Source organism: Cheilinus undulatus, linkage group 4 (genome assembly GCF_018320785.1).
Source record: "Cheilinus undulatus linkage group 4, ASM1832078v1, whole genome shotgun sequence".
Taxonomy (NCBI): Eukaryota; Metazoa; Chordata; class Actinopteri; order Labriformes; family Labridae; genus Cheilinus; species Cheilinus undulatus.
The window spans coordinates 40,475,371-40,502,035 of NC_054868.1; the positions used below are offsets into that span (position 1 = coordinate 40,475,371).

Consider the following 26,665-nt stretch of genomic DNA (forward strand, 5'->3'; position numbering starts at 1 on the left):
AGCTTTGAGTCTATGTGCATTAACAAAAATTTGCCCAGGCTCTCTAATGTAAACCATATTGGCTAATGAAATAACAGAGTCCGGAAGAGTTTTATGTGGGGCTGTAAATAGTAATTATCTTTTTTTCCTTTCCGCCTTTTGAAAACATCTAGTGGATCCTCTTCGGAACTCTGGAGTTGTAAATTTGAGGAAGTTTACCAACACAGAGGACAAATGGAGGATCTTAAGTTTCTGCTTTTATGTGGCCCTGATGCTCCTTCTCCCTAATCAGTTAACAAAACAGTTATTCAGTATAAACTCTGCATGTACTATCTACACTCAGCAAACATATCCTCCGTAAGTCTGAGAATTTTAAGATGAATCAAGTCTAAGAATGGAAAAAAAAAAACATGACAGGGAAAACTGCTTAGTTAACACTTTTAGTTTATGTATATGGGTGTCCTTTGTTGTACATCAGGATGTTTAAAGCCATTATTTCCACGATATCTTCCTGTAAAAGCATCAAAACAAACTGTCACACAAATTCATGTTAAAGAGAAGTGCTTAGCTGAGCATTTGGATGAAGTTCAAGGGTTTGATTCAAAAGTATTCGGATGCCTGACTGTTAGACCAACAGGGACTGTAATGACATTGTATTCAAATGTGTCTACTTAAATATGGAGTTATATGGAGTTTAAATATGGCCCCCTTTCGCAGCTATAACAGCCTCCACTCTTGTTTTTTAGTGTTTAAGTGAGAACTTGTGACCATTCATTCTGAGCATTTATGAGTTCAGGTATTGATGTTGAACGAGAAGGCTTGGCTCTCAATCTCTGATCTAGTTCATCCCAAAGGTGCTTAATGAGGTTGAGGTCAGGAACTGCACTCATCAAATCATGTCTTTATATTTTCCTTGTGCACTGGGGCACAGTATAACAGAAAAGAGCCTTCCCCAAAACTGTTGCCACAAAGTTGGAAGCAAAGCATTGTCTAAAATGTCTCGGTATGTTGAAGCATTAAGATTGCCCTTCACTGGAGATATGTGGCCCAAACCCTGAAAAACAGCCCCACACCATTATCCCTCCTCCACCAAATTCCACAGTTGGCACAATGCAGCCAGGCAGGTAACATTCTCCCAGCATCTGCCAAACCCCAGACTCCACCATCTGACTGCCAAACATAAAAGTGTGATTCATCACTCTACAGCACACATTTCCACTGCTCTACAGTCCAGTGTCAGCCTGCTTTACACCACTCCATCTGATGCTTGGCATTGGATTGGTGAGGCTTGCATGCAGCTGCTCAGCCATGGAAACCCATTCATGAAGATCCAGCTGCACCATTGCTGTGCTCACATTAATGCTAGCGGAAGTTCTACAGCTATGGAATCAGCAGAGTGTTGGAGACTTTTACGCACCATGCACCTTAGCAGTCATTGAACCTGCTTTGTGATTTTACATGGTCTTCTGTTCTTTTCGCTGAGATGCTGTTTTTCCTAAACGCTTCCACTTTCACTTACAGTTGACTGTGGAATATTCAGATGAATGAAATTTCAAGAACTCTCTTATTGCAAAGGTGGCATCTATCACAGTGCCACACTTGAAGTCAATGAGCTTTTCAGAACGACATATTTTGTATCAGAAATGTTTGCAAATGGAGACTGCCTGGCTAGGTGCCTGATTTTATACACCTGTGGTAACAGGTCTGATTATAACACCTGGATTCAATAATTAACAGGTGTAATGAGCATGGGTAAGTGTGACCTGTGGTTTGAGTAGTCAGACTAGAAAAGTGCTACAAAAAATCAAGTCTGTTTTCCATTTACCAACATTTTTTTCATAATTAATCTGATAAAGAAGATGCAGAAATTGTGCTGTGAATTAGTTTCCTGCTGCACTTTCGTGGTAGTATCGGGATAAAATCTTACACTCAAGATAATACAATTGAGCATTTCAATACTACTGAATCAATTAACATGAATAGTAAGGCTTTAGGTGTGCGCATTACTGAAATATGCATGAATTCAGGATTTTTTTTTAAAGTAGAAAATCTTGATAATTCATGGGCGATAAACTTTATTTTTTTTTTGTCAATAAATAGATATCACTGGGGTTAGTGGTTTTCTAAGAAGTGTGTCAATGAGGGCCACTGCCAGGGCAGTTAACACATGTTAATAGATTCTCTCTGCAGGTCCTGAAAGTTTGATAGGGCTGCTTTCACTATGGTGCTATTGTTTATTGCCGACAAGGACAAATGATTGCAATCCATCAAGATTCAATAAGACAGACTCATCCTGGAACAGATGCATTACTGTTTATTTCATTATTTTTGCAGTAAAAGGCTTCTTTTGTTTCTGATTGGACATGAAAAACTGTTAGAAAAACAAAAAAAAAACATTCAGTTTCTTCCTTCATTTTTAAAATGCATTGGTCTGGAAACAGATTTACAGGGAATGTAGACTTTAAGATGAATACTGCACAAGGTAAAGATTTTTTTTTTCTTTTGCAGGTTTCTCTTGTAAGCATCTGATTTTATGCAAACAACCTGACCTTTATCATAGAAAGCAGGACCTGCAGAGTGAATCTGCTTTCATATATCACCACAAGCGGCTGCACTGTGGCACGAACAGTCATTTATAACCTTTCTGCTAAATTAATTTGGGTACAGTCAATGAGAGCTGCATATGCAGAGGAGATCTCTCCCCTTGCTTATTTTATATTAATGCCAGCTCCTATTGGCAGGCTTCAAATTGCTCAAACATTGCTGCTATCCCCAGGATCATTTTGCTTTGATTTGCATAAACCATGTGTTTAGAAGAAACGGGAGAGCACGGGTAGATTGAGGATTTGTCATGTTGAGGTGCGGTTGCTGGAGCATTGGCTCTTTGTCAAATGGTGGCAGCGATCGCTTCCGCCGTGTCTCCACACTCAAATTAAAATGAAACAGGACCAAACACCTTCCCACTGAAATCGTTTGGCATGATTAAGTCTTGCCAAAGTGATTTTCTACATGTGCATTAATGCTTATCCTTCCAGGTGAAATGAGGTTTAGAGGAGGCCATCTATATGTGTGTATGTTAATTCAGTTCTGCTAATGTTGTTTACAACACGTACCAGGGGTAATGTTAGGGTCAAAGACCAGGAAACATTTCCATATTATCACCTTAAATGACGGTCCATGTAATGTTGTAATTTTGCTCGTCCTTATTAATCTAAGGATGAAGTCGTTTAATTTGTCCATTTTAATTTAAATTTAAACACCATGTCATAACACATCTATCATGATGTAAGATCTGTGATGATGGATTTTTAAGAAACATATCTATTAAAGGTGTAAACACAAGATTTATAAAAGATAAAGCTAAATTAGGCAGAGAAATCTTGCTTTGATGTTAGTTAACTACATTCAAATACATTGGAAACATGATGGTACTGAAAAGTGTGTAATTACATGTGCTATTTTGATATTGTAATGAAGTTGCCTGAAATTTCTCACAATAAAAATTGAGTGTAGAAAGCCTAGGACTTCATTTTTTGTTGCCATGCATGGTATTGGGCATGCAATATAAGGGCTCTCAAATGTTACAATTTTTACTCATGATTAAGCCTGGAATTTCTATCAAAATCACCCTTTTAGTTTTTTTTTCCATTAAAAACTGTTTTTTGGTTTAATTTGGGGTTTTTGTATGGTCTTACACTAAGGCTGGCCATGCTATGCAATTTTAAATCTGACTGTAAGCCTAATTTGCCCCCTTTGATAATTGTGGAGCATGTCCCAAGTTAAAGTTCATTAAAACAATTATTTGACTAAATAATCCTCTTGAAAAATAAATATAAAACATGCTTAGTATTTGCGATCAAAGGTTGGACTGCTTTCAACAACAACTAATGAAAGCATAGTTACATAGTTTCACTGCTCTCTTTTATCTCAGCCAGGATTTCACCATACTTTTCTTTATTTTTGATTGCTGCTGCGTTGCACACCAGGACAGCGAGCTAAGGATTGACCATGCAAGTTTCCACAAAATCTTGTGTGGGGGAAGGTTTTCACAACAGACAGCAAATGCATGCTCTCAAGGTCTGACCTGTGTCTGCTCTGAGAGTTATAGGTTTAAAAAAATTAATTGAATTTTTCCTGCTGTTTGTGGTCTCCCTTGTTTTTGTAGTCATTAAAGATTTGAAGTTGTCTAGTGTATAATTAGCCTTAGGGTAAATGACTTCCTTTTTTGCGGTACAGACGTGCTTTTATTTTGAAAGAAAACAATTAACTTTGGGTGGATCAAGAACAAATGTTGCCTGAGTTCTTTGCCAGTCAAAGCTTTATGGGAGAGCAGCGAAGAGAAAGCCACTCTTGAAGAAAGCTCATTAAATCTCGACTAGAGTTAGTCAAAAGGCATGTGGGAGACTCCATGCTCAAGTGAAATAAAATTCTTTGGTCTGATGAGACCAAAATGGAGCTTTTTGGTCATCAGATAGGACCTTATGTTTGACACCAAACACCGCCCATCACTACAAACACCATCACCACTTTGGTGGAAGCATCATGCTGTTGGGATGCTTCTCAGCAGCCAGCCCTGGAAGGCTAGTAAAGGTAGAGGGTAAAGTGAATGTGACAAAAGAAAAATCCTGGAGGACCATCTTATTCAGTCTGCAAGAGTACTAGAGTTTGGGAGAAGATTTATTCTCTAGTAAGACAATGGCCTGAAGCATACAGAGAAAGCTACACAGAAATGGTTCAAAGACAAGAAGGTCTGGAGTAGCTGAGTCAAATCCCAGACCTCAGTCCAATAGAGAATTTGTGGCAGAACTTGAGAATGGCTTTTGAAACCTGATCCCTGCCCAACCTGACAGAGATTGAGCAGTTTTGAAAAGAATAATGGAGTAAAATTGCAGTGTCCAGATGTGCAAGCCTGACTGAGACCTATCCACACAGATTCATTGCTGTGGTTGCAGCCAAAGGTGACTCTACGAAATACTGACCTGAAGGGGATGAGTATTCATGCAGTCACTATTTTACATTCCATGTTTTTATCTAATTGACATTGCTTTGATGAAATCTGTTTTCACTTTGGCATTAAAGAGTTTTTTTTTCTTCCAAAAAAAAAACAAATTACATTGACCATGATTGATTTATAAAATCAGTGAAATGGAAAAACATCCAGGGTGAATACTTTCTATAGGCACTGTTTGACACAAATTTAACCACTGGAAGAGGACGAGGTATGGATAGACAAGGAACTAAGACAGCAGGAAAAAGGTGAATGTTTGATAACACAGGTGTATATGACTTTTGACTTAACTGAGCTGTCAAAAGTGTGCTGAAAGGGACAATAAAGCATGCAATGAATCTGATTTTAAAAAATTAATGCACTAATTATGGACCTTAATCACAGTGCAATTAATGCATTCATGACAGTCCTAATCAATATTGTTAGTTTTTTACTAGACTCTTACCAAAGTATAAACTTCTGTTGTCTACACAACCCTCCTGCTTTAAATCTAAGCTAGGAATCTTGCTGAAGCTGAAACAAAACTCCCAAAAATGCACATCCTCTGCTTTCATCACACTCATGCTTGCTCCCTTTTCACTAAACTTGCCGTCGACACACAAGAGCGCACACACGCTCTCATTACCCAGACAACACAAGAACCTACCACTCCTCCCAATTAACTCCAATTTATCCAAGAGCTTTCAAAGAGAGATCTGACAAAAAGAGAGGCAGTGATATTGCGTCTTTGCAACATCGCCGGCTCATGAGGATCAAAGTGCTCCCATGGGTGGGAGTCAGGAGGCTTCAGACTCCCCACAATGCCGTGCAGCCAAATGAAATAATGCAAATTAAGGCCCTAATTACCACCAGCTTAGTGTGCAGCTTCCAATTAGCAGCGATTACACTCGGCGTAAATTCAGCAACAAAAAAGCCAAACAATTACACAGTAATTATATCAGATTTCAGGGGAGGTAAAAGGAAAACTGTCGTGTTTAGTGTGGGTGTAAATATTGACCAAAGAACACACCAACATGCTGCCTTTTCCCCCATTACAGTAAAAAATGCTGCTACTTGATTTTATAGTTCTATTTTAGAACAGCTTCACATTCAGCCTTATCTAAATGATACAAGCATCAACTACATAATAAATAGTACACATACTCCCCTCTTCATAGCTGAAGTGGTACCATCTGTATTTTTGATGAAGAGTCACATTTTTCCTCTGATTTTGACAACATGCATTTAAGGCCATTTATCACCTGCGCTGCGAGGTAATGAGGGCATCCACTGGACCGGAGTTGCATAATTCTGCCATTACCGGCCCATTGTAATAATCTCCTGACCTCCAGCTTTCACACATGATCTTGAGTGGTGTGACAAATATGAACTCAATGTTTCCAACACAGTCCTGAAGAAAAACAGAGTGAGGTAGCTCAAGGTCAGTGGGGAGTGTGAGGAGGATGTTTTTCATGTTTATGCTGTGAATGTATGAGCTTTTTCTAACCTTACAACTTCAAGGAAAACAAACTAAAAGAAACTCACAAAAATGCTGATGGATGAAATACTATTTCAGCTATTGAGGAGACTGCCCACTACACAGTTTTGCTTAGTTTATGACTTTTCAAGTGGAAGAGAAGAATAAATAATTTTGCTTGTTTTTTTGTTTTTTTATGATTTATTTTGGGTCTTTTTGCCTTTATTGTAAAGGGAGGACAGTGCTGAAAACAGGTATGAGAGAGCAGAGAATGACATGCAGTGAAAGAGCCACAGGCCGGACATGAACCTGGGCCTCCTGTGTACATGGGACAAGACTTAACCACTAGGCCATCTGCGCCCCATGATCATGCTTGTTAGCCTTACGCCATTACCTTAATACAGGATATGTAAACGTTGGACATTACTGCGCATTCTGCAGCATCCACAATCCGCAGTTCACACTGCATCCATTCAAATTGAATTATCTACCCTGTAAAGTCCTGGTTTCCCTTTCTAAATACTATGACATTATGCGCTTTTATTTTGATTTCCAAGGAACATAAGTGTGGGGCTTTGGGCTGACGAGCAATTGATGGCTGAGAGTTGTGTAGTTTTTCCTCTGTGTTGACAGCAGTCAGAGACACAATATTTCAAACATGATTATATTAATACAAAACTACCTCTAAGACAAGCCAACAAACTCTGCTGAGTGACACTCCTGGTGTTTTGTCATCTGCCTCTTTCCTTGTTCCTTGCCCATGCCAAAGAGGAAAATAGGACTGGGGCACTGCACTGCGACGGTACATCATGCTTTGTCACTTGTGGGCTGTCAAGATAAAACAATACGGGATTCTCACACACACTTATGAACATTAAATTAAAGACTTTTAATGACTTGACTTTTAAAGGCCTGAACTGAAGGAGTGAATCTCCTGATTTCATGTACTATTTATTAAATGGTATAGGGCAAAGAAATTGTTTGGCCATAATTGCCCAAATTTGATTATTCCAGGCACATAAAGAGGCCATAAAGAGGCATATGTATTAACTTTGGTCTGATTTACAATTCGCTAAAACTCCTTAAAGACACTTTAACCCCTTAAAGCCTTTTGTATCATTTTTTATACATAGTTTTATGATACCTCTATCAAATCAAAATTATCAATAAATTACTAAAAAAAACCTTCTGAATACAATCTGATAAATGATAAATATGCCCTCAAGTGGGTTATCAGTTACCAGAAACACCTAATGTATCAAACAAGACACAAAAAATATATATGTTAAATTTTATGGAAATTTTGATTTTTTGAATTTCAGTAGAAAGTTAAATAAACATTTCAGTTCCAAAAAAATGAGAATTTTCTGGCTATATTTGTATTTTCAGGCTTTAAAGGGTTAAACACTCATCATGATCACCCTTCTCCCCTGAACTCAGTATTCTACCAGGCTGTCTGTGTTTAGCAGTGTGATGCAAACCTACAAGGATCGGTAATCTCATCTAGCAAGACTGTCTGCTATTCATGAGCGCCTCCTCCTCTCTCCATCATACGGCTGGGCCCATTATACAGCACATACAGCCCGCTGTGTGCATGCTTGTGTGTCTATGTCAAATGCAGCAAATGCATTGCAAAGTGATCATAAAAACAGGAGTCAGACTAACTATAATGGTCATGTAGTTATCTCCTCATAAGAGGAAAATAACCTTAGAAAAAAAGCTACAAGCATCAATGTCGATAAAAGTCTGTGACTTGAAATTTAAATATTATTTTGTCAATTGTTCATTTTGTTGTTTGCATTTAATACGGCTGTCATGTTACACGAGTGATACCTTAGGATGTGTCGGAAGTCACACACTCATTCCCTACTCAATAATGGGCTGTCTATAGTCAACTATGTAGTGCAGTTATTGGAACATATAAAGTGAATAGGGAGTGATTTGATTAGATATGGCACTACCTAAACTGAAATGAAAGCTCTACCTAGAAGTCCTAAGAATTCAATGTTCAGAGAATTCTTGATTTTAATTACCAAAACATTGCAAGGATATAGAGAGCTTTAGGTTCAAGTTAATGAAACAATCAGCGCAGGGCTGACAGGTATTAAGAGACACTTCACAGAGATGTGGTCTCCTTTGTTAGCCAGGGGAATTAACTCAGCTGGTGTTGAGGGGCCAAAGCTCTAAAAAAATGGACAAACGTGCTTGATATTATTGTAACCCCAAGACTGAAGAAAGTGCCTTAAAACGGCTAAAATCAACATTTATGACCGCCTTACACCTAACAACTGAGACAACAGGAGCGAGCCGTGACTTTAGCAAGACTCCCATGAATTTACTCTGGCTTTTAAATTTTGTCTGCAACTTTAAAATTGGAGGAAAAGTCATTAGGCGAAGGCCGCCTTAAGGGGCATGGCTGGCACACATACACAGATAGGTATAGGCTGCACTGCATGCCATTAATTTCCATGTGGGCAAGCACAAAAAATAATATTTTAAATCATAAAGTTGTCTATCAAAACAAAAACACGTCTTAGTAAAAGTGTCTTTCAAAATTTTAAATTTTAATGGTCAGATTCAAGACTTTCTAAGACTTTTCAAGGATTCACAGGAATCATTCATTTCCTCAACTTATTTTCCCAAATGTAATACAAAAAAGATGTATTGTTTATCTGTTGTTCCTTTGAAAATCCAATAACCTCTTCAAAACTTGCATAAATATCTTGGTACAAAGTACAAATATCACCTCCCTGGAGCCTCAAAGGTCTCATTGACTTGTGGCAGCTTTGGAATTAAAAGATGACTGAACATATGACTGTGTATAAATCCTAAATCTACCACACAGAAATTTAACAGATTTTAAAAAGAAGTCCCAGGCACATAGTAGTGGGTTATTTCATGTTTTAAACACCAAAAGTTGCGAGCAAACTCCTGCACTTTTTCTTTATTGCAAAAATGCATTTGCAACCCTAGGTGCTAAAACACTGCAATTAAAATTGTGCAATTCAGAAAATGGTTCCTCTTTTTCCTTATGGTTGAAAATACAACAGATGATCTGTAGGTTTTTTGTTTACTTTAAAGCTGAGACTTTAGGATACTATCATTAACTAAAATAATGGAGATTATATCCTTTTAAATCAAAACTTGTCTGTATATTTTGCTCATTATTTCTCTCATACGGCTTACATACTGAATTCCTCTGCTATTCTCCTCTTTGTGCAATGCTGAACTTGAACGCAGAAACAAGAGTGGGGGTGTGAAGAATAAAAGCTGAAGATCTATGAGTAAAGGCAGATCCTCAGTCTTCCTCTCTCTATAGCGGGGATGCTGGTGTTTTATGTGTCCTTTTTCTTGCTTTGGTTGCACAAGAAAAGTGCTGGATTCTAAAGATAAAGGCGATTTTTTTGGCAAATGGTTAAAGTAGCAAAAAAAATGACCTGCTGGTGCCCTGGTGTAATTACAGTGGCTGGAAGCATACCAATCTATCACGTGGAAGAGGAGGGGGGCGGCTGACACGCTGCAAAGGGGTTAGTCAAAGGAGATAGCCTTTGACTAACTACTGGCCCTGGACAATCGATACGGAGCAGATATTGCATCCAGAGAGAAAGGGGGGGGGGCCCTAAAAACTTCCCAAATGGTTTTTCATTCAGATATTGATCAGTACCCTTTTATCATGACCTTGCTCCACCAAGGCCATATACTTTCTTAAGGGTATATGGAAGTCATAAATCTGAGAGTTGCTACACAGTCACACTGGGCTGTGAGCAGCGAGGCAGCAAAGAGAGAAGCAGGGAGGTAGGATGGTGTAATTGGTCTTTCTGGGATGGCCGCCTTCTTTCATTCTTCATAACAAGGATTCCATTACATTTCTGAGCTGCCAGGGAGAGGACGGGAAAGTCTGAGGGTGTAAAAATGAAGAAGAGGATCTTAAAGATTTAAATGGGTTAAGGTAGATTGAGCAAAATGAAAACTAGCAAAGTTCTAGTACAGTTTTTTTTCCTGATATTGTTTCTGACACCAAGACTTAAGTACTATCCAAGGACTCCACTGATATAAGTCATATAAGAATATACATTATAACACTGATAAAAGCACTGATAAGTGCCAATTAGTGTCTAAAATAACACTCCTGCCTGCACTGCACTGCTGTTCTACTTCTGTTTTTATTACACCAACCTCAATCTTTTCTTTAACCCTTCGCTAATTACAGGCTTCCATTTTAACAGCAGATAGCACAGCATTTGAACGCTGACTAAATATAAGGGCTATCAGAGGACCGGCTACTATAATTGTAATCCATCCCTGAGTTTCTGAAAGCCTGTATCGACAATGTCAAGCAAATCTTACCAATTTCTTGATTTGGGAACAAAGCAAATGCAAAGAAATGCACTTTATGATATTAACTTTTAGATTTATTATTCAAAACTCCTTATTCTGTGAAATACCATGTTTACATGAAGAAAGGTGCAGGAGTGCATGTATAAAATGACTCAGTGAAGTTGAATAAACCACAGTTAATGTGACGGTATTCAGTTGCTTTCTCTGTAAAATCAAGTTCAGGTTAACAATTAAGCAAAGAGTACTTTACTTATTGGTTGTATTAGAACAGCGGTTCCCAGCCTAGGGGCTGGGACCCCTAGGGGGAGCACCAAGATCTCAGTGGTGTGCAAGCCTTTGTTTGCTCAGAGGGTGTCAAAATTAGATTTGTGTTTGGTGGAAAAAACACACGTAGAGCCATTTTTCTTGCTGTTTTATTAATGAAACACTTAAATGGATGGTGATTCTGGCACGGTATCCCCCCAAAATTTTTTAGGGATCTTGGGGGGCTCAGCTTCTGTTTGACTCAAGTGTGTGTGTGTGTGTGTGTGTGTGTGGGGGGGGGGGGGGGTGCATGCTATGGATTGAAAAGTAAATGAAATTAGCGAAAGAGAGCGGTAAAAAGTGAAATATTTTATATCTAAATGCACATCAGTTCTTGTCTTCCACTGAGCTCTCTGAGGCATGTTTTTGGGGACCTTCAAAGGAGCAGCAACATCTTAATTATTTTAAAAGATATTTTTTGGGACGTTTTATGCCTTTATTTGTAGAGGAGGACAGGGGATTAAAATCAGAAACAGGGATGAGAGAGATGGGGAGAGACATGCGGGAAAGGAACCAAAGGGCCAGACTTGAACCCCGGGCCACTGGCATACATGGGGTGTGACTTAACAACTAGGCCATCAAAGCAACCCATGATGTCCTAATCTTACAAAACTGTGGGATCAGGAAGATACTAAAATGAGTGGTATAAAGTTTCTGCCTCACCACAGTAGTCCTACGGTTCATACAGTATTATAGAGTACACTATAGTACTACTATGCACAATAAAATAGCAGGTGAGAGTGGGATAAAAGACATTCAAAAACTCACACCTCATCTTGTGGAAATAAATGCATTAACCCTGACAGCTCAACATACAGAGACATGTCATTTAGAATTGATAATACCAGTCATGAACCAGAACCTTGGCTTCTCTTCACAACAAAATGGCACAAGAACAGTCTGAGACCCTTTAAGTGGATTTTTTTGGCACTTTTTAATACCTTATTTTCTTCTTTTATAATTCCTCCATTGTGATCCACTAAAGCCTGTTATAAAATTATTTGTCTTGTCATCAGGGTCTGGGGCTGATTTTAATTATTCTGGATCTGTCCTTGTAGTTCGTGTAAAGCAATAAAAGTTTTATTTTTTCAAGTTAAGCCTTTTTGTTTCCATATTAAATGATCCCCTGAGAGTAATTCTTTTAGTCTCGTCCTGCTCTGCAACACATAACATATGGACATCATCAGCTGTTAATATGTTCTGCCATGACACTTTGTTACTGTTCCTTACAGCCCCAGCCACTGTACTGTATATACAGTGGAGGTAAATGTTATCATTAGGGCTATATTCTAATTCATATCCATAAGCCAGGCTGCACGGTAGGGCCTTCGTGGCACGTTATTCTCTGTAACTGATGGAACGCAAAGCTGTCAGATTCCAGTGTTCTTCCCCCAGAGATTTAAGGAACATCCTTTTTGTCCCCCGTCACAACTTCTCTGTCCCAGACACATGTCACCGTGCATGATTAATGAGGTGGAGGGTTTCATGTTAAATCACTTCAAGGACTTCAGTTTTTGAGATCCTTGCGTGATACGTAGAGTCCAGTTTACAAAGAAGAACGTAGCTAAGAGGAAAGGCTTCGCATTGCTCCATGTATGTTTATTCTATATGTTTATGACTGAATCAGGGCAGATGGATGAACACAACTCAAGCATTCAGCTAATTGGTTTTGAAGTGGTTGGGAGTTAGGATTAAGGAAACAACTGTCTCTGTGTCGGATGAGATGGGAGCTGTGGGCCGTTACAGCTGCCACTGCTTCGCTCAGGTCATGTTTGTGTTTACACAGCACGGATCTAAAAGCAAACCAAAAGACATCATCAGTAGTGGATGTCAAGAGAGGATCCTTTCAGAAACATTTGCAGGCTGAAGACAGGATTTTGGTGAACTTTTGTGTTTAACAACAGAAGGGCTCCTCCAAGAACAATTGTGAGAGGTTCTTCTGACAGCTAGATTACAAACTCTGCTGTCTCCAATGATACCACATATAAACAGAAATGCTTTCATTAAGATAGCACAGATTTTATAAAAAACAAAATAACATCAAGATTTAAATTTCAACAAGTTTATCTGTGTGCTTCAATACTATTTGCCATCACATAAAGCAAGTAGCTATTATTCCATATAAAAACTCTCATCTTTCAAGAGATAACTCATCTAACAACTCAGAATAGAAAAAAAATAACTGGTTGTGTCTAATCTGATGATGAAACTTTGATTTTAACAAAACAATAATGTCTTAGAAACATCAATAGATTGGATTTTGAGGGGGTTTTTTGTTTTGTTGTAACAGCACAGATTTGTTTGCACAGATTTCTTTGCAGCATTTTTGTGTATCCAGTGTTCTTTTCCTATGATTTCAGCTTCACATGAAATCAGCTTCACAACACCAATGCTACACTCAGAAGAAACACAAGCTAAATTAAAGCAACACGGAAAATGCAACATGCCACATCAAAGCGTATTATTATTTTGTTGTTGTTGTAGTTAACCCGATGCAACCCATTTTTAGTGCTAATTTTGCATGTTTAGTTGGGCTGCACAAAAATGTGGTTCACCAAACCTTGTTTTCTGATGTATCTCTTTCCATATCAGCTGGTTAGAGGTGATGCCTAAGTCCCTGAAATTGGAACATTTATCCAGTCTAATAACAGCTTTTCATCAGTGTATTTCAATAAGTTAAAGTTTTAATACTGCATTTATATGGGGGTGGGGTTGCAACAAATACTACTAATATTATTAAGGGCACACTTGATGGTTTGCTGTGAGGGGCACTCACTTGTTTGTATTACGGGCTGGTCAGAGGAGTCATTTCAGGGAGCTGACTGACCCGGAGCAGTGATTATTCGTATGTCTGAGGAGACTTTGTTTTTAAATGTGTCACTGGAGCTAAGTCCTGTTAGTTTAGAAACAGTTCCAGCTGTAAACACAGCACATTTACATTCATATAGACATCTGTCGGCTTGCTTCCTGTGTCAATCTGGGCAACATAATATCACAGTAAAACCTTAAATCTCATCTACCATAGGAAACAGCCAGCGTTTTAAATAGTTGGATGCTTGTCAGGGATGGGACTTGGAAAAAAAATTGATCATGGCTCCAAAAAATATGTGCATGATGAAATTGTCTTGCTGGTGTAAAAGTGTGTATTGACCCACTACATGCATAAATAAAAATAATTTTACATGAATTATTTGCTAGGAAAAAAATACTTCTTGTGTGGAAGGACCTTAAGACTAAATTTAAAATAGCTGCCAAAATTAACACTGGCATTTTGACACACTAACATCCTAGCAGTCAAATTGACTGCCTTTGGTCTTTTTGAGTAAAAGTGATCATATTTTCTTTACCGTTTTTTGCAATTTGTAAAAATAATACCTTAAATTTAAATGCAGACACTTTGAAAAAAAAAAAAAAAATCAGGGACCAGCAACACTGTAATTTTCAACTCAGCAAAGAAATATTTAATATGAATATGAAAACAGTCAAAATGACCACCATGATCTTCAGAGTGTTAAAAAAATATGTATTTAAGAAATATTTAATTTAAAGTCAGTTGACCTGCTCATTATAAAAAAACGGTGGCTGATTATATTGTTTAATAGTGGTAATAGTGGTAATAGTGGTACGGTAATGGTGAGTAACAGTATGATGATATGTTAATGACACCCTCATGTTACAACTATGATACAAAACACAATACTATCATAACAGCAATAAAGACACAATAAGATGATAACACATGAGATAAATGCATAAAGCATGCTAATTAGCTGGACATCAGTTTCCCTGATGATATGCTGCAGGATCTGTGCTTTCTACTTTTCTGAAAATGATTTTTTACCAATTACTCTGAGGGTAGCTAATAGCAATCATGATGTCAGCCTTCCACCAATATTTAAATGTAATCATGCTAAAAAGATAAGACATTGTTTGGGTACATTTTTTAATTATTCTGAGACATTCAGACTTTTGTGACATGTTTATCAGTCATGCTAGCTGTGCTATTTAGACTAAGTTGGGATGTATAGTTTACTGCTCAGCACTACAAGAAAGTTAGCCACTGTTCTGTAGAGATACAGAGTGCAGAAATAACTCAAAACTAAAATCTTTTGTATAAATAAGGATCTAGAAAGACTTGGATTCCAGCGGCAGTGTTTATTCTATTCCCAAATACAACAAAGGCAATGTGATGGTAAGATAAGGCAGCAGCTGCAGAGTTTTCCATCCAGCAAACAAGACACGCTCTCACCCTTTAAATACAGATTTGTGCAATCACTCAGTTTACTGTATGCAAGTGGAAAGGATGTGGAGAAAAAATGTCCCTGTCTTGTCTTTGTCTCCATCTTTACTTTTGATGCTTCAGTAACAAATATCTCCCTCTCATCCTCCGCTCCATCCATCTCCTCCCTCTCTCTCTCCCTGTCTTCCTGCCGCTCTCCTCTCATGCATTTCCGAGAGTCAGTGTACTCTAAACAGTTATGTTCTTGTTTCCTATGGTTATGATCTCCGCTGACGTGCTGGAGTCCCATTTCCTTTTTCAGCCCTGCGTGCACAGTACCAGTGCAGCCGTGCTGTACGCTGTGTCCATAAACCCCACACGCGAGGCAGCGGGGGACATTGTGCAGGCCTCGGCTTAAACACATGCATTACATTCTGTATTATGGATCATAATTGTGATTTAAGTCTGGAATGAAGGCATACAAGTGGAGATGAACCTGGCTGTCGCTGTTTCTCATGCGATCATTTATTAAAAAAAAAACAAAGTGACCATGATATCCTCTGTAGTTAGCAGAACACACCAGGATGTTCACGGCAGGATTAATAGATTTGTATTCAGAGGAGGAGGCTCAATGAGTGGGGCAAAGCTAATACGGCCTCTTACAATGCACCAACTTTTCAAAATGATGCATGTTTACACCACCTGACAGCCACAGAAAAATGGAGATATCAATTTAAACTAGAAATTTTTTGTGACTTTGGGACCTGATGTTTACAAACAGATACATCTACAGGAGAGGAGAATTCTTCCCCTTACACAGCCACCAGGGTGGACGTCTAAAAAATTATGCACAGTTTTATGTATTTTCAGCCTGTTTGGGTCAATAATGTTGGTTGGTTGGTCAGTCCGTCACTAGATGAGTAGATAGGTACGTCATTCATAAGGTAGTTGGTTTGTTAGACGATCCGTCAGTCAGTTGGTTGGTAGGTAGGCTGGTTGGTAAGTAGGTATGTCAGTTGATCAGTTGGTAGGTAGGTAAATAAGTTGGCAGGTAGGTAGGTTGGTTGGTATGTTGGTAAGCAGGTAAGTCGGTTGCTTGGTCAGTAAGTAGGTAGGGACGTTTGTTGGGAGGTAGGTTGATAAGGACATAGGTTGTTGGCAGGGGGATCAATAGATAGTTGGGTCAATCAGTAAGTACAGTGCCATGAAAAAATATTTGCCCCTTTCTGATTCCTGAATTTTTTGCAGATTTATCACACTTAAATGTTTCAGATAATCAAACCAATTTTTATATTTCACAAAGACAACCCAAATAAATAGAAAACACAGTGTTGAATGATTATTTAATTTTTTTTTTGGGGAGGGGGGGTCAAACCTATCTGGACCTGTGTAAAGTAATTGCCCCCCTGGACCTAATAACTGGTTGTGCCATACTTGGCAGCAGTAACTGAAATCAAGCGTTTGTGATGACTGGTGGTGAGTCTTGCGCATCGCTGTGGAGAAATTCTGGCTCACACTTCTTCACAGAATTGCTTTAACTCAGCCATATTGGACAGTTTTCCAGCATGAACTTCCTGTTTAAGGTCACACCAGAGCATTTAAATGGATTTAAGTCTGGACCCTAACTAGGCCACTTCAAAACCTTAATTTTGTTTTTCTTGAGTGATTCAGAGGTGGACTTGCTGGTATATTTCAGGTCATTGTCCTGATGCATAACCCAAGAGCACTTGAGCTTGAGGTCATGAACTGATGGCCGGACATTGGCCATCAAGATTTTCTGGTAGACAGCAGAATTCATTGTTCCATTAATCACAGCAAGTGGTCCAGGTCCTGAAGCAGCAAAGCAGCCCCTGACCATCACACTGCCACCACTATGTTTGACTGTTGGTATGATGATCTTTTTATCAAATGCTGCATTATTTTTAAATCAGATGTAACGGGGCGCACACCTTCCAAAAAGTTTAACTTTTGTCTCATCAGTCCACAGAATATTTCTCCAAAAGTCTTGGGGATTATTAAGATGTTTTTTTTGGCAAATGTAAGACGAGTCTTCATGTTCTTTTTTGTCAGCAGTGGTTTTGGCCTTGGAAATCTCCAATGATGCCATTTTTGCCCAGTGTTTTTCTTATGGTTGAGTCATGAACACTGACCTTAACTGAGGCCAGTGAGGCCTACAGGTCTTCAGATGTCGTTCTAGGTTCTCATGTGACTTCCTGGATGAGTTGTTTGGTTGGAGTCATTTTGGTTGGCCAACCACTCCTGGGAAGTTTCACCACTGTTTGTGGATAATGGCTCTGACTGTGGTTTGCTGGAGTCCCAAAGCCTTGGAAATGGCTCTGTAACCTTTTCCAGACTGATAGATTTCAATCGCTTTGTTTCTCGTTTGTTCTTGAATTTCTTTGGATCATGGCATGATGCGTTTCTTTCTGAGATCTTGTAGCCTACTTCACTTTGACTGACAGCTTCTATTTAAGTGATTTCTTGATTTAACAAACCTGGCAGTGATCAGGCCTGGGTATGGTCAGTGAAATGAACTCAACGTTCCAAAAACTTGGTTGATCACAGTTAACTCATGATTTAACAAGGGGTGCAACTACTTTTTCACATAGGTCCAGATAGGTTTGGATTTTATTCTCCCCTTAAAAAAATAAATAATCATTCAAACATTGCATTTTCTATTTACTTGGGTCGTCTTTGCGAAATATAAAAATTGGTTTGATGATCTGAAACATTTAAGTGTGATAAATATGCAAAAACTCAGGAATCAGAAAGAGGGCAAATACTTTTTCACGGCACTGTAGGTCGGGTGGTCAGTAGGTAGGCCGGTAGGAAGGTAGGTCTGTAGGTTGTTCAGTAGGTCGGTTTAGCTATCGACTACCGGTGGAAAGAAAAAACAACTGATTTTAAGATGCTGTGTATTGCTGTGGCAAATTACTGTAAGCAATTTTCAGTTTTCAATATCATTTCAAAAATGAAAGATATCAAACAAATTGGAAAAGCAATCTGACACTCAGTTTAAAGTAAACAAATTTTAGATGTAGCTGTAGCTCTCATGAGTGCAAGATTGTGTACACAGCACCTTCACTGCCTACTAATGCATGGATACAATGCTATGGGGATATTACAATGTAAAGAAAATAAAGTCTTTATTTAAAAAGAGAAAGAAAAAAATCCTCCTGTGTGCTCTGTAGAACGAATTCTATTATTTTCTGTATCAGTAATACATAAAGAGGAAAAACCTTTCCCAGCTCCTCTGCTCAGGCTTCTTTTCCCTCAGTAGCACACTCGTGAAATGACATAGCAGAAGATAAAATAGTAATGCTAATATCAATAGTTTGTCCATTACAGGTCAGCTAACTGTCCAACGGAACAGTTACAAAGCTGTTCCTTTTCGATCTCACAAGGCCGATCAATACGGGGGCATACTGTTTCAATTTTGCTGGCATTGATTTTCTCTATAACACTCCAACCCTAAAGCATTCGTCTTTCTGAAGGAAGGATGATTTGATTTACTGAAGAAAAATTGGAGTGCACATCACAAAGATTTTTTGCCGGGCGTGAGTGTGACACACCAAAAGATGGATGTCCCTTGGCTGGGAAGCCTCTAGCCTAAGGGCGTCCATTAGAGCGGTGGTGCTGCAGAAAATGAGCTGCTTATACGAGGGAGGAGGAGCAGAGGGAGAGGAGTCGGTGCACGAGGTGTTGTGTTTTGGAAGGGGCAAGATGTAGTCGAGCATTGTTGGAAAAAAGAGGAGTAAGAGGAGGATTGGGCTTAAAGAGGATGAGTGAAACACATCTAACAGCTTCTTAAATAATGCTTCTATTTGCCTAAAATACCTCATCTGCACAATGCTTCTGCAGCACTCTGCAGCTGCAGCCACCTTCCTTTTACTTTCCTCGCTTGCAGCATCCAGAGTGAATTTCCATGGTACATTAGTCAGCCTATTAGAATGCAATAAAGCCAAGGTATGAGAGGAGGGGAAAAAGAGCAGAGTAGAGTGTAGTGTCCCTTGAGATTGTGAGTTGGCGTTCTCCATCATCTGCCCTCATCTCCCCTCTCTGTCCGTTGACTTTGTCTAGGTGTCATATACATGAAAGATGATTCCTGACCCAAATAAACACTGCAGCAGTCTGGATGCTCAGTGGACCTGAGCTCAAAGAGAGGGGAAAAAAAAAAAAACGGAAGAGATGGGAGATGAAAAAATGACATCAGCCAGTTGTTTCATTTGTTGCCATCGTGTTCACCGCTCATTTGATTTTTTCCTTCTCTTTAAGAGACAGCAGGCTGGCATGTTGCACACCTGGGTCTCAAGGCAGCGGGACAGAAATATATGGATGAACAGGTAGGCGACCTTTCTGTCTGTCTATGAATCTCTCTTTGTCTTGACTCGGATAACAGACAAGGGCACAAAAATGATAGACACTGCTTGTCTGTAAAAAATAAAACTCCCTGGATGATACAGCTAACGTGAAACCAGACAGAGCAAAGGACAAAAAGTGTGAGAGAAGGAGAGAGAAAGGAAAGACGGTGAGAAACACAGACGAAGAATCTGAATGGGAAAGGGAAAAATCAGCTAACACCTCTTCTCTCCTGAGGCCGAAGCCGCTGTAAGCTGGATATTAAGACACAAATTGCATTCAGGCGGGTCACACTGTGTCAGAAGATATTAGATGCCTGCCGTGAGGAAACAACAATTCCCATCAGCTTGTGAGAAAATAATATTTTCATTTTCAGACTCTTTATTGAATGGAAACTTTGGGGAATACGTTTTTATGGCTTGTGAGCAGGCAGGCGTGGATTTTTACACCCGAGAAACAAAAGGTCGTAATCGTAGCTGCGTATTGTCTTTGTGTTCCTGGATTTCATTTTCACAGCTGGGGAGAGGCTGCAGGTTTCATTGTGTGTATCCATCCTTCCCTATACTCTTGTATTTACATTGCTTTGTGAGTGTGAAATAAAGAGGAATATCCCTTCTATTCAGACGCCTGCAGGTATGCAGGTGTTCTAAAGACTTTTATATTCTTTCTTCTCTTCTTACTTTCTATGCAGCACCAGATGTTTCTCCTATGCCTGCTGCATACCGGAGTCTCTGGTGCGAAGCTGCACCACCTGACCTTCACAGTAATTGACCAAAAATATTGATGTAATGGCACAGGACTGATTGTGATTTATTAAAAGAGTGCTGCACTCCAAGGCCCAGTGCCAATGGCTCCCTGAGCCCATCGGCAGCCATTAGGAAAACCATCAATAGCACAGCGGCATAAAGGCCCGGTAATGGGGGACTTTTCTGGCTGAGGCTTGCGGAACACAATCTCCATAGTAAATAGCATAGCATAGAGCATAGAGTACACATAGAGGCTAGCAGAGGGAAAGAGATGGAAGGGGTGAGAAGCGGGGTACAGGAAGGAAAAATATGACAAATAATACACTACATCCTGATATAAGACGCATAAAAAGAGAAAACAAAGGCAGCCAGAGATAGACTCCCAAGCCAATAGCAAACTAACCCTCGCCAGACGAGTCTCAGGAGACTTGGTTCAGACTAACAAGCGTGAGCCAGCAGCCGTCTCTCCGGCTCACCATTACACACTACCTGCACAAACAGCCATCATTAGGGAATAGCTGTACTGGATTCTGCAGCCTATTTGGTGAAACAAACACAGAGGATAGGGTTGCCTCTGTTCTTAATGGGAGGCGAGCTGTTTAAATGGCTTTCATCTCCCTCCAGAGTCAATGCATCATTCAACCCCCAGCTGACATTTTCACCTTTGCAAATCTAATTTAATCAAAGTCATGAGTATTGGGGTAAGAGACGGATTATGATGAGATTAAAACCATTACAGTGGTTTGAATCATTTTCTCAACTGAGACAATGACATGTTATGAAAACAGGTGCATTCTCGTGATTAAAGGCTTTCTATAAAGTGTTTCATGTAGGCAACACTTTCTATGTCTCTCTTAAATATCCTGGTATGTAGGAGAAAAACATTTTTACATCTTCTGTAGAGAATCAAAGTGATATTTGTCATTTAGGCTAAACTAAAACCTGTGCAAACATCTGCCATGTCAAACTGATAAACAACATAAAATGCACAATGCAGGGATGTACTACATTTTTATATCAGTATTGGCAGATAAAAGCCTAAAAATTATTGATATCTGCAGATCCGAACATTTCAGTCAATATTTCAGCCACACATAGAGGCAGGAAGGGATGTGCTTGTCATTCAAAGGAAATTACTCTTCAAAAGTCACTTCCAAGAAATTAAAAGATTCCAAAAGATTAACTGGGATGTTCACCTGTGTTTGTTAGTTTGATCCTAATACTCAATTGAATTTGCCTTTAAAGGGCTAAGAGATACAGCATATACTTGAACATAAGATACTACGATACTTAGCAACACAAAGTTGAACAGATCGTTTGACATTTCTCATGAAATTGCTCAATGACATTGATTGTCTCAAGTGACCAGAATGAAATTAGTTTCTTAGTTCGGCTGTGTCACTGCATATGTACTGCTTTCCTCTTTTGGCATTTACTGCTGGTTAGCACACAGCCTTCAAATGTGCCATGGACACCATCTAACTACAGCTACTACTGCTGCTGTAGTACCACATTAAACACAGGCACTGTTAAAAACAAAGAAATATTAAGTTTGAATTAACAACTGTGAAATCTTTGACTTTTTTGAGAAACAATGACTGAATGTTCAAAAAATGTTGCCTATCCCTTGTTTGACTTTATATGGCAAGCTTTGAGTTTGTGGAGTTGTAGGCTGAACCTCATATATCGCAATCAGTATAAGCAAAAAATAGCAGCAAAGATCAAATTTCTTGCATCCCTTTGATTATGATTTTGCTAAGACAAAGCTAGAAAAAAAGACAGAATTCAACCCATCAAAAATACATCCTCATTTCCCAAAAAGTTGGCACGTTGTAGAATCATTATGCTCATTTGCAAAAACATTGAAGCCAACTGTTTCACTGAAAACAGCACAAACACAACATATCAAATCAATCTAAAAAATGTTATTACTTTTGGAAAATTATATCCCAAAGAAAAAAGTAAAAAAATAAAAAATAAAAAAAAAGTTGGGTCATGTTTATCATTATGCTGCATTGCCTGTTTTCTCTAATCAACCACATTTTGGAACTGAAGAGACCAATTTCCATGATTTTGTAAAGGATATCAGCTGTTAAACAATTCAGGATCTTCTTTTTCATATTTCATAGTGCAATAAATAATTTGAATAGGTGATTTTAAGAGTCAGGCCTGTTAAGACCAGTTAAACAGCCAGGCTTCCACTATCCAGCCATGCTGCTGTAATATGCATAGATTAAGGCTTGGAACCATCTTGCTGAAATACTCATGACTAAGTATTGAAACCTGGTTATGACATGGTACTGATACCAAAACAACCAGACCGAAATACAGCACAGATTTCGATGCTTCATTTTGGTACCTCTCCACTCATGTTATTTCAGCAGCAGAGCATGAACGTGTTGAAGTGTTTTGCTGTCTGCAGCAATGGCTCTCTACCAAGGACAAAGTCACATTTACTCATGCATTTACATTATTACTGTCTCTGATGCAGCACCAGTATATGAATGTTTTTTTGGAACCTCTTACATAAAGAAGTTGCCCGTTTCCTTTTCTCATCCCATGTCCTCCTGGCATGTTTTCAAGACATTTCTCTGAAATCATTTTCGATACTGAGACGGATTTTATTCCCTTGGCAACTTTCAACACACTTACTTTCTCTTAGAAAGTATCAAATCAAGCACTGTTTCGATACCAGTACCGTTTAAAAAGTATCAATTTAGCACTGGTATCGGAGAAAAAAACAATACCCAACACTACTCATGACCTGCCCAGGTAAAGATATGTACTACATGGTAAATGTTTTATGTAGCCCCAAAACCAAAATATCTATCTTGATGTTGTAGCTTGCCAAATATTTTGAAGGATTCGGTCCTTCTTTGTATATCTTTATATGTTAAGTAAAAGTAAAGCTTTAGGTAAAATACTGCAATAATGTTCAACACTAATGTTTAATATTCGCAATTTTGCAAGTTGTGTTTTGGTTGTTTTAAGACACTGGATCCATTCTACCTCTTTGAAGAGCTTCCCCAGGCTCCATGTTTGTCGGTCAGGATGTTGACGATCTTTTGGATGAGCTGTGTGGCTGTCACATGATCGCGGTATTTGGCTGCTCTGATGAGGTGGTCACACATTTTCTCCTCGTCTCGCTTTTCTGCTGCATACTGTGCACAGTTAGACTGGGGAAGAAAGACAAAAATCTGATTACACATTTTGCAAGAGAAGGCAACACAATGTGTACAATGCGGATGCAGAAATATATGAAATAAAAAGAAAAATGACAGAAAATTAATTGAAAAGTGTCTCACTGATAACACCAGGAAAAGCAGAAGTGTAGAAGGAAATTTAACAGTAACACAGCAGTGTTCGCAGGCATAGAAACTCTGAGTAAAACCAAATGAAAAGCATAGTCATTTCTGTCCTCATGTCATTATGATTAATAACAGTGGACACATATTTACTAATGCCCTCCGGCGCAAAAAATCACACGATACCCACAATGCACAGGGAGGACATTTTTCTCTGTCTGAATTTGTTATCAGAACGGGCCTTTGAACTCTGCAGCGATGGGAAAAGGTAAAAAAACACCTTCTGAGAATAAGAGCTATAATTTGAAACATGTTTTGATTTCCAATCTCTGTCTCAGGATAAATTTCAATTGCAAACTCACACTCAGGGCGTTCTTTAAAAGAGTTGTTTCAAAGTTAAATTCTTATTGAAGGTGAATGCAGAAAAAGTGAAAACGTGTGCTATGTATAGCCACACGGCTCATCAGTCTGCTATGGTGCATTTATGTTTCCTTGCTCCAAGGAAAGCAGCCTAAGAAAACAGCTGCAGTATCGAGGAAGAAAAGCTCATTCAATTATTAATGCTGCTTTAGCTGCATATTATTCTTTTTATTAAATTAACCTTAAAAGAACCCACTGGTCCGGTGGTCATACAGTAAGAATTGGCCTAACAAATGCAACCTGCTTTTCCAAAGTTACCAGTAAAGCATTTTATAATGGGTCCTCCTCTTCAATTTGAACAACCACATTTCATATCTGACAGAAAATCTATAGGTATAAATCACATTAGAGGGGCTTTTCTTCAGGCCGCCGGGCCTTAATTATCAATCTGTGTCTCTTTGTGTGGCATTAAAGCGAGCCTTGACCTTCCAGTATGATGACCGAGCAAAAGAGTAAAATAAATAAGGGGTATGGAGGAGGAATTTTACAAAAGTGTTTCAGATTTTCAAACCATGAATGTTAGTCTTTCTGTGTGTAAGCGGGTGTGTATGCTAGATGTCCATTTATCTTGATCAGTGCAAAGCCGGAGCACAAATATGGGCTAATTAATAGTTTTTGTTGCTTCTTGTTAGAATGGAAAAAGTTATCTTAATTACAAATTGTGTTGCAAAGTGCATCTTAAATCTTCAAGATTTCAGGTTCTAAATGATAAATTTTAATGTCCCCTTTGGGAAATCTGTCTTGGATCCCAGGAAGGCTGGCAAAATTGGCAATACTTTTCTGTTATTTCGATATTTTTTTTGATACCAATTGCTTTAAACAATCCATATCTGTTACTTTTCTGTTCGACAGTACTGAAGTGTCAAAAATACATTTGAATTTAACCCAATTATGCCACGAGCAGAGAGAGAGCAGGAAAACACACAACTGTGGTCGATCAAATGAAGGCGAGTGCCAGTGTAATGACGATTTCTACAGCTTTGTCAAAAATGCTACAACAGAGGGAAATGACAGCAGAGTCCAAACCTACCCCTAAACACAACCTATTACCCATGTGCAGAAATGCAAAGTAGCGCATCTGGAAAGGTAGCAAAAACTGACAGAACACCGGTGTCCTGTTGCTAAAACAGGGTGGTAATAAAGAGAGACAGGATGCTATTTCCTGATTTTCAAAGCGGTTACACTGATAAGAATTAGAAACACACCAAAACCTCTAAACTGATATGATGGGAGATTCAGGATTTTTATTGACTGATATTCCTCTTTTTCCAACTTTGTTCCTCTCTGCTCCCCCCACTCTCACAGCCTCTATCTTTGCAAACTGTTAAATTCACCATGCCCATAGCTGAAGAGTTCTGAACTTCCACTGGCGTTAACGTAAACGCTAAAACTGTGTGGCAAAAGCTTCATACAATGGGTTTTCATGGCTGAGAAGCTGAATGCAAGCCTTGCATCACTAGTGCCAAGCGTTGGATGGAGTGGTGTCGAGCACACTGACACTGGACTATGAGGAAGTACAAACATGTTATGTGGGGTGACCAATCACACTTCTCTGTTTAGCAGTCAAATAGCGAGTCTGGGTTTGATGAATGCCAGGAGAATGTTATTTGTGTGACTGCATTGTGCCAACTGTGAAGTTTGGTGTAGGGATAATGGTATGGGGCTGGTTTTCAGGGTTTGGGTTGGACCCCTTATCTCCAGTGAAGGGCAGTCTTAATGCTTTAGCATACCAAGATATTTTGGACAATGCTATGCTTCCAACTTTGTGGCAACAGTTTGGAGAGGGCCCTTTCTATCCTAACATGATTGTGCCCCAGTGCTCAAAGCGAGGACTAAGAAGACATGGCCTAATGAGTCCAGTGTGGAGGAACTCGACTGGCCCGCACAGAGCCCTGACCTTAACCCCATCAAAAAATTTTGGGAGGAAATGGAAAGGAGATTGTAAGCCAAGCCTTCCTGCTAAACCTCATACTTGCTTTACAGAATGAGTGAATACTTTTGTCCATATAGCGTAAAAAAAACATTATCCCAATTGCTCAAGTAACAGAACAATACAAAAGAAAAAGATCTGCATGGGCACAAATATGTTTTCAAAATGGTTTGGGAACTTTCTCATCTGCCACATAGTAAAAGCTCATACTCAGAGAGGAGGATGCAAGACTGGCCAGACATTACTCTGCATATATCTGATAAATGATTATAGAAATGATAAATTAACCCACAGTTAATGGTTATGTAGATTCCACTCTTTAAACAAATGTTAGTAGCACGCCTATAAAAAGCCCATTTCCATCTGCCTGTGTCTCAGACCTGAAAGTCTGCAATACTAATCAACAGCTCTGGGTTCAAACTCATGACCATAAACAAACACTTCATCACCTGTGTGTTGAGCCTGCCCAAACACCCAAACCCTCCATGCTGTAATGGGCTTTTCTCACATCTGAGGCCAAAGTCGACTACAGGAGAAAAAAGGCCAAATTCACAGTCTCAGCCCTGAAACAACAACTGACCAACGATGAACGCATAAGCTGT

At 39.0% G+C, this 26,665-nt stretch overlaps 1 protein-coding gene across 5 annotated transcripts in view; it reads right to left on the reverse strand.

The window, feature by feature from the left end:
* lrba (LPS responsive beige-like anchor protein) overlaps positions 1 to 26,665 on the reverse strand; it is a 307,885-nt gene that overhangs the window by 128,658 nt on the left and 152,562 nt on the right. For all 5 annotated transcript variants that reach the window (XM_041784335.1, XM_041784337.1, XM_041784340.1 and 2 more), the window contains one exon: positions 23,418 to 23,584. In XM_041784335.1, the coding sequence (XP_041640269.1) occupies positions 23,418 to 23,584 (167 nt within the window). The remainder of the gene's footprint in view (positions 1 to 23,417; positions 23,585 to 26,665) is intronic.